The 9,109-nt window shown below is 43.2% G+C and overlaps 1 protein-coding gene across 1 annotated transcript in view; it reads left to right on the forward strand.

Moving 5' to 3' along the window:
• lats2 (large tumor suppressor kinase 2) overlaps window positions 1-8,879 on the forward strand; it is a 35,669-nt gene extending 26,790 nt beyond the window's left edge. Inside the window, exons 7-10 of the mRNA XM_088353124.1 lie at window positions 1,146-1,500; window positions 3,213-3,395; window positions 3,478-3,584; window positions 8,069-8,879. Coding sequence (XP_088209250.1) covers window positions 1,146-1,500; window positions 3,213-3,395; window positions 3,478-3,584; window positions 8,069-8,572 — 1,149 coding nt within the window. The 3' untranslated portion in view covers window positions 8,573-8,879. The remainder of the gene's footprint in view (window positions 1-1,145; window positions 1,501-3,212; window positions 3,396-3,477; window positions 3,585-8,068) is intronic.
• The last annotated feature ends 230 nt before the right edge of the window (window positions 8,880-9,109 follow it).

Consider the following 9,109-nt stretch of genomic DNA (forward strand, 5'->3'; position numbering starts at 1 on the left):
TCACCAACAGAGCCATATCTGGCTCGACATCCTCGACTCTTCAACAAAAACTTTTTTTTTTAATTCTATCCATCTATCTATTTACCCTGGTCACATCCCTGGAGAGGGGTGACTGACAGCAAGACAAAACACATACAATACAAGAAAATAAAAGGGGAAAAAATTGCAAAAAACACACACAAACATTTTTTGGGCCATGGCCAACCCAAATGCCCAAACACCCAAACAAGTGGGGCACCTCGGCAACCATGTTGCTCATGCTTTCGTCCCTCCAGATGAAACGGGACACAAGAAGGCGCCATTGTCACTCGGGTCAGGGTGACACAACACACTCTCCTGTTCAACATCAGGGCCCGACAGCTTTCACTGGTTTACCCCTGCCGCATCATACCGGTGCCCTCCCCATCCCTTAGAACGCGTCTAAACATCCCACTAACCTTTGACAACACCTCTCCACTCATTCCTATCACCAACAAGAGCTCTAGCTTCCACTACATTTAGACCTCTTTCCTGCACCATCCATCCACGTCAATCGCAGCCTTCCTCTTAGTCTCCTTCCATTGACTTCTGCTCTGTAGATCCTTTTCAACATCTGCTCCTCATCCATCCTCTTCATGTGTCCAAACCAACCGAGTACTCTCTTATCCACACGCTTGCTCAGTTCCACGACTACTCCAGTTCTGTTCCCTCACAATTTCATTTCTTAATCTATCCAATCTTGTCACTCCGAACATAGTCCTCAAACACTTCATCTCAAAAACATTTAACTTCCTTCTAAAATCTGCGTTCAGGCTCCAAGTCTCTGCACCATACAACAGTCGGCACAATCACACTCTCATACAGTCCCCTCTTAACATCCATACTCATACTCTCCTCAGAGCACCCAAAACCTTTCTTCCTTGATTGACTCTGTGCAATACCTCGCACTCCATTCCACCAACTGCAGCCACATCACAACCCAAGTACCTAAAGCTTTCAACTTCTTCCAGCTCCTGTCCATTCAACCTTATTTCCATCACATGAACATTTCATCACCTTACTCTTCCCAACATTCACACATAACTTATGCCTATATCACACACTAGGTTTTTACAAGAGTTACATTTTCCCTGAAAAGTATATCACTGGCTTGTGTGTGTCGACAGGTGGCCCACGTGAAGGCCGAGCGTGACATCTTAGCGGAGGCGGACAACGAATGGGTGGTACGCCTCTACTACTCCTTCCAGGACCGCGACAGCCTGTACTTCGTCATGGACTACATCCCCGGCGGAGACATGATGAGTCTTCTGATCCGCATGGGCGTCTTCCCCGAGCCACTGGCGCGCTTCTACATCGCTGAACTGACGCTGGCCATCGAGAGCGTCCATAAAATGGGCTTCATCCATCGGGACATCAAGCCGGACAACATCCTCATTGACCTGGACGGACACATCAAGCTGACCGACTTTGGTCTTTGCACGGGCTTTCGCTGGACACACAATTCCAAATACTACCAGAAAGGTAAGATCCTAGATTTGGAAATAAGAAACTTGTGTTAAGTCAAGTCAAGTCCAGTTTATTTCTTTGGCCCTTAATCACAAAGGGTCTCAAAGGGCTGCACAGATCAAAGACTATTTCAAAAATACAGACTATCATGACACATCCCCTCATCTAAAATCTACATGAGGGCAAAAAATACACATATTATCAACATAAAGTATAGGTTATTCATATGCTATAGCGTAGAAGTGTGTTTTAAGCTTAAATTTCCACTGAGGTTGCAGATCGGATCTCGGGGGGAAGAGCATTCCACAGTACCGGGGCCTGCACGGAGAACGCTCTGGAACCAGCATATTTCTTCTTGGCTCTTCGGATCACTAGTAGACCAGCGTTTTCAGAGCGAAGGCTCTGGACCGGAACATAGGGGGAAATTAATTCTGAAAGATTCGAGGGAGCAAGTCCATGCATGATTTTGTATACTACCAACAGAATCTTAAAATTACATCTTAAGCTAACAGGGAGCCAATGCACGTTAGCTCAAATCCTGTCCATGATGTTTTCCAAAGATTACGCGGAAATTGCCGTGTTGCTTTTTTAAAAAACTCAAAGGTTTTAACAGAAGAAACGCCATTCTGCTATTATTCACAGTGAAGGGGCTAAATGTTGTATTGTTTTTGAAAATTGGTGTGACTTCTTTCGACATTGGGTGATTTACCCACCTGTATCCGTCACAATATATCAAATGAGACTTCTAAAAGAGGACTAGGACTGTTAGCATCACAGCTAACAATACTGTTCAATAACATGTTTTCACGATTTTTTTTTTAGTTTATGTAAAAGCTCTAATTATTTTATAGGATTACGTACACGTGCATGTTGGTGAGTTAGCATTAGCTCCACTTTTGTTTTCTGGTTGATGGTTAGCTGATAATCACTCTTGTAAGCTATTTGAGAGAAGCGGACATAACATCTGACATGAGCGAGGTGGAAGGAGGAAGCGGCGCGTTTTTTACCTCATGTAGGTTTTAGATCAGGGGATTTTGTCATAATAGTCAGTGGGTTGCCATAATCTGTGGTCTGTGCAGCCCTTTGAGATTCTTTCTGATTAAGGGTCAAACAAATAAACATGACTTGATTTGAGGTTTTTGAGTTCTCCTTTGCCCTCATGTAGGTTTTAGATCAGAGGATGCTGTCATAATAGTCTGTAGTTTGCAATAGTCTTTGATCTGTGCAGCCCTTTGAGACTCCTCGTGATTAAGGGCCAAACAAATAAAACATGACTTGACTTGAGGTTTTTGAGTTTTCCTTTGCCCTCATGTAGGTTTTAGATCAGAGGATGCTGTCATAATAGTCTGTGGTTTGCAATAATCTGTGGTCTGAGAAGCATTTGAGACTCCTTGTGATTAAGGCCGTCACAAATAAACATGACTTGACTTTCCTCATGTTGAGGTTTTTGAGTTTTCCCTTGCCCTCATGTAAGTTTTAGATCAGGGGATGGAGTCATAATAGTCTGTAGTATGCAATAGTTTGTGGTCTGTGCAGCCCTTTGAGACTGTCCCTTCTCAAGGTGTCTTCATTTTCCTCATACTGAGGTTTTTGAGTTTTTCCTTGCTCTCATGTAGGTTTTAGATCAGGGGATGATGTCATAATAGTCTTTAGAGCCCTTTGTGACTTTGTGATTATGGGCCAAACAAATAAACAGGACTTGACTTGACTGTATCCCGTTCTGCCAGGGAGCCACGTCCGACAGGACAGCATGGAACCCAGCGACTTCTGGGACGACGTCTCCAACTGCCGCTGCGGAGACAGACTGATGACCCTCGAACAGCGAGCCAATCGGCAGCATCAGCGCTGCCTGGCTCACTCTTTGGTGGGCACGCCCAACTACATTGCGCCGGAGGTGCTCCTGCGTAAAGGTGGGACTGCCGTAAAACACCCAGAAAGGAGTTTATCCCTTAAACCGAGGCGCTCACTTGGGTTGTTTTGCATTTTCTTCAGGTTACACTCAGTTGTGTGATTGGTGGAGCGTCGGGGTGATCTTATTTGAGATGCTGGTGGGGCAGCCGCCCTTTCTGGCACCCACACCCACCGAGACGCAGATTAAAGTGAGTATGCACCTGATTTCTGGGTTTTTCTTTTGGTATAATTATCACTCCCAACAAATTCAGTTCGTCAAACCGATTTTAATATCGCACAGAGGACATCCGAGAAAATACAAAATGCAGTTCCATTTAGATAGATAGATATATAGATCCTTTATTCATCCCCGCAGGGAAATTCAGACTTCCAGCAGTATCCTTGTGTTGAAAATAATACAATAACAAAGTAAAAGGAATATAATACATAAATACCCAATATAACGTGTTAATATAGAGTATTTCGATAGTGCTACATAAAATACACACAGTCCTAAAAATACGGTAATATGCAATTTGGGGGTGTGGTTTAATGTGCGCTTTCACTCCAACAGGTGGAGTTAAAGAGCCTCATGGCTTGAGGAAGAAATTTATGAAGGCAAAACAAATCTAGTTCTATTTGAATAAGTGATTGCCCCCCCTTAAACTTAATGGCAGGTTCCGCCACCTTTAGCAGCGATGAAAGTATCAAAAGTTTACGGTAATTGGTAAGGAGTCTTTCAAAACGCTGTGGAGAGAAAGAGGGAAAGAAAAATCAAATCTGCCATATTGGAGGTGGAATTTAACTCTGATTTCCCAAAACTGTGGTTAGTCACAGTCATTTTGTGATTTATTTTTTATTTTTATTTAACAAGGAAGGGATGACTTTTTCACATTGTGCCTTGATAAATGGAATCAAGATTACAAAACAGCCTTTTGTATTTCCTTGGTTCGTCTCAGGATAATATTTTAATTGCTTCGATGATCTGAAACCTAAAAAATAAAACAAAATTCAGGAAAGGGAAAAACATTTTCACGGCACTGTAAGTTGTGAAGAGATTGTCTTGAAAAGTTCCTGAACAGCAGCGGTGGGCCGCAGTAGCTCAGGAGGTAGAGCGCTCGTCTTGGGATCAAGGGATCCCAGTTCGAATCCCGGCTCGTCCGTGTTACATGTCGAAGTGTCCTTGGGTAAGACACTGAATCCCTAAATACCCCCAATAAGCAGGTTAGCGTCTTACATGGCTGCAATACAAGGCCGCTATTGGGAAATGTGGAGCACATTGTAAAGCGCTTTGGGAAGTCATTGACTTGAAAAGCGCTATAGAAATGCACATCATTTCATTTCATTTTCAGTGTGAGTCACAAAAGGGTGTATACTTTACCGGTACAGTTATTGACACACATTTTAAACGTTTGCCAATTGTAAACGGATGAACCTATTTCCTCTTCATGGTGGCCAGCATAACCATATCACCAGAACATCAGGGACACAGAATCACTCACTGATCCAACACATTTTATGAGTATCTTGGAGAAACATCTCATCATCAATAAAGCGAAAAGACATATTCTGATTACGTAGTCCAACTTTATCCCACTTTTTTTTTTTTACAAACTAAAAATAAATTGTCAAATTTGATCTTTTAATGAAATGTTAACTTTGATGGCCTTCCAAGAAGATCATCACCTCAACCATCTGACACCACATCATTTTTTTGCTTTATTTAAAAAAAATAAAAATAAACAGTGGGCATATGATCACCAATGAAACATAAGTGTACATTTAAACCCTAGCTAAAAACATTTGAACCGCACCGAATGGATCAGGAACAATTCGTTTCCCAACATGGGATCGGAACTCCTGCTTGAGATAAGATAATCCGTTCCGAGATACTCACTGCAGGATAATTAGTCGCAGCGCAATTTCCGCCACACCACGTTAAAATCATTTTTCATGTTACACGCTTATGTCATGTCACACACCACAAGCTCATTCTTCTGGCTGCGTGACACGCCACAGAATCATCAGCCTGACACGCCCTCGACTACATACATTTTAAAACCAGACCCATCGGAGAATAATCTCTCTAAGATTTGGAAATTGAATTTTGGAGCGATCCAAATGAATCGTTGTCCTGCCTAGAGACAAACGAGTGGCGTTAGCTTGTATTCTGATGACGAGGACAAAATGCATAGTCGTGTTTTTTGTTGTAGACGCAAAACTGGACGATGGGGGACAAAGTTGGCACTAACATCAAAAAATAGTAGTACTGTGTTTTCCGCACTATAGGGCGCACCGGGTTATAAGGCGCACCCCCCAAAAATAGTTTTTGGTCCTATATCTTCCATAGATAAGGCGCACCGGATTATAAGGCGCTACAATGGGAACGTGGACAAAACAGTCCGATGATTCAGTCCAACTGATGACCCCCTTAACATTCCAAAAGCTTGCAAAGACGCAAATACGTGTCGAGAACACGTGCGGATGCGGTGTCCGTACGATGTCACTCAAATGCATCGTTTCAAATATCATTCGGAAGGTTAAAGTCTTGGGATTCAAGAAATGCCAACCATTCCTTAGTTTCTATTTTCTTTTTTGCTCGCAACTTTACTGTGCATATGACAATAAACACTTGGAATTGAGTTGAATTTCAAAATAGACACTCCATTCCATCCATTATCTGCACCGCTTATCACAGAAACATCGAGTTCAGTCTGAAACAAGATACTGGGACAATATATAGCCAGGGTAGCTCACCGAAGTCATTGCGTTCAATAATAATGTGCAGCCATGGTCCTCTTATATCCGTGAGTTTAGTAAATCCAGGAGAATAAAATATTTACAAATACAAAATAGTAAAAAATGCTTTCTGTCAGCCACGTGCTATACGCATTTATCTTTTTGGGCCAATTAGAGGCTTTGTTTTGCCGCTTCAGCCAATGCCAGCCTGTAAATGATAAAAAGGATCCGCCCCTTGACGTCCGAATAACTTTAGCCAATAGTGATCGATTCAAATGATGATTGACACATTGGTTAGCCAATGAAACGCCGGTAAATAAATCCCAGCATACACCGCGGACTACTTGGCGTTCGGAGGAAAATCTAGTCGGCGGCTGCAAGTTAGTTTGAAGACTTTGCGATTTAATATTGATCCATAAATAAGGCGCACTGTATTATAAGGCGCATGGTCAGCTTTTGAAAGAAATGAAGGCTTTTAGGTGTGCCTTATAGTGCGGAAAATACGGTACTTTATTTACTATTTATTCACTACTTATTTTGTATCGTCATTATATTGTGACCATTTCGTTTGGCGGGCCGGATGAACAAGCCTGCCTGCCCGCATGTGGCCCGCGGGCCGTAGTCTTCCCACCCTTGCTCTCATCGGATTATTTTCTGTGGCTTTTCTCATCGGTATACCAGCAATATTAAGTTTCCAATTATTGCCTGCATGCGGTGTTGGGCACAATATTTTACTGCTTCCAGAAATCAAATGAATTAGTACCTGAATTACTCTCTCATCAAAGTAACTAGTTACCAAAGAAAATGACTATTTCTGTTACTTTTAAAAAGTTGTTGTGTGTCAAAAAACTTTTTGAGCAGTATTCCTGTCCGTTCAATCTAGATGAACAGAAAAGCAATTGTGTTATAGAACCTTGTCATATTTATTGCACCGCACCAGAAATATACTTCTCTTATACTTGAAGTGCATCAAAAATAACCGGTAAACAATATCATATAATGGGCGGTAAAGAATATAAATTAAGTTTCATAAATTACATTTCATTCTCACAACCTGACACAACTGGTCAAGTAGACATATGCTACTGTACCTGAAGTATTTTTGTTCCAGAAAAAAAGTCACTTGTAAAACAATAGAAATTGAGTTTCACTCGATAGAATAAATGACAATCTCTCGTCGGGCAACTGGTCAAGCAGACGTATGCTACTGTACTTCAAGGATTTTGCACAACAAAAGTAAACAGTTTAACAATATCAAGTGCGTTTAACACTGCAGTGTAAAACGGATAAATCAAAGCGCTACAATCGGAGACAACTGGTCAAGTAGACATATCCTACTGTACCAGAAGTAGTTTTGTTCCATGACAAAAGTCACTTGTAAAACAATAGAAATTGAGTTTCACTCTATAGAATAAATGACAATCTCTTGTCAGGCAACTGCTCAAGCAGACATATGCATACTTGTCAACCTGTACGGTTTTGCCGTACAAAGTACGTTTTTTATGCATTTTAAGACGAGTACGACGTACAAGGAAATCTGTACGAAAAAACGCAAATTTGTCAATCGCATGCGTCTGCCGCCTGGGGATTTCCCATCATGCATCATTCAGAAAAAAATAACTAAATAAAAATGGTGTACGATTATTTTGTATTTTGTACGGGAAAATACGACAGTTTTTACGGGCATGGAGCCCTGGAGGTTGACAGGTATGCATATGCTACTGTACTTCAAGTATTTTGCACAACAAAAGTAAACAGTTTAAAAATATCAAATGCGTTTAACACTGCAGTGTAGAACGAATCAAAGTGCTACAATCGGAGACAACTGGTCAAGTAGAAATAGGAAACTGCACTTCAAATATTCTGTTCACAACAAAAGTCTATCCCTCCCTCCCTTTGACTCGCTATGTACTACCGGTATGTGAACGTAGCCCATGTTTTGGCATTTTTGCAGGTCATCAACTGGGAGAGTACCCTCCAGGTTCCCGCCCAAGTCAAGCTGAGCCCAGAAGCCGTGGACCTCATCGCTCGCCTGTGCTGCTCCGCCCCGGAGCGCCTGGGCTCCAACGGCGCCGGCGAGATCAAGGCCCACCCTTTCTTCGGCGAGATCGACTTTTCCAGCAACCTCCGCCAGCAGCCGGCCCCTTACCGACCCAAGATAGCCCACCCCATGGACACTTCCAACTTCGACCCGGTGGAGGACGAAGGGGGTCCCGGGGCCTGGAGCGATAGCGGGGACGGGGGCCGGGCCCTGGACGCCCTCTGCTCCCCCCACGGCAAACACCCCGAGCACGCCTTCTACGAGTTCACTTTCCGCAGGTTCTTCGACGACAACGGCTGCCCCTTTCGATACCCCAAGCCTCCGGAAGGGGGCGGCGAGGGGCCGCCGGAGGACGAGGAGGAGGAGGAGGACGACGGCGAGGAAGCGGGGGAAGGCTGCGAGCCGGTCTACGTTTAGACCGAGAACCCACGTCCCGCTGCTCCTGGAGTAAGAAGGTCCTCTCCGTCCGTTCCTTCCTTTCATCTTACGCCACCGGAACCCCCCGGTGACTTCCGCAAAGTGTTATTAAACGACACCGAAACGGGATCAGTTCAGGACAAGGACTGAACGAAAGTCACCCAAAAGGGGCCGATACCGTTTTTGAGAAAAACAGGTGGCCCGCGGGCCAGATCAGGCCCACCCATGGTTTAAATCCGGCCCGCAAGACAAAAGTGAGAGAAGCGCAAGAGGAAAATGAGCTGTAGTTTAAAATATTTCCACCGGATGTCACCCAAGCCAGTTGACACTTGCAAAACAATTGTGGTCGTGTTTCTCCATTTCTCTCTGACTCACTTCTTTTTGATTGATTTCTCCCTCTTTTTCTTTCTCCTGTTCACTCTCTCTTTCTCTCTTTTTCTTTTTTCTCTATTCCTCTCTCTCTCTTTCTTTTTCTCTGTCTTGCTCTCTTTCTATTTTCTCTCTCTAATTTATACTTTAATTTTCTTTCTTTCTATT

This window comes from Urocampus carinirostris, chromosome 14 (assembly GCF_059441175.1).
Source record: "Urocampus carinirostris isolate Australia breed hairy pipefish chromosome 14, RoL_Ucar_1.0, whole genome shotgun sequence".
NCBI lineage: Eukaryota > Metazoa > Chordata > Actinopteri > Syngnathiformes > Syngnathidae > Urocampus > Urocampus carinirostris.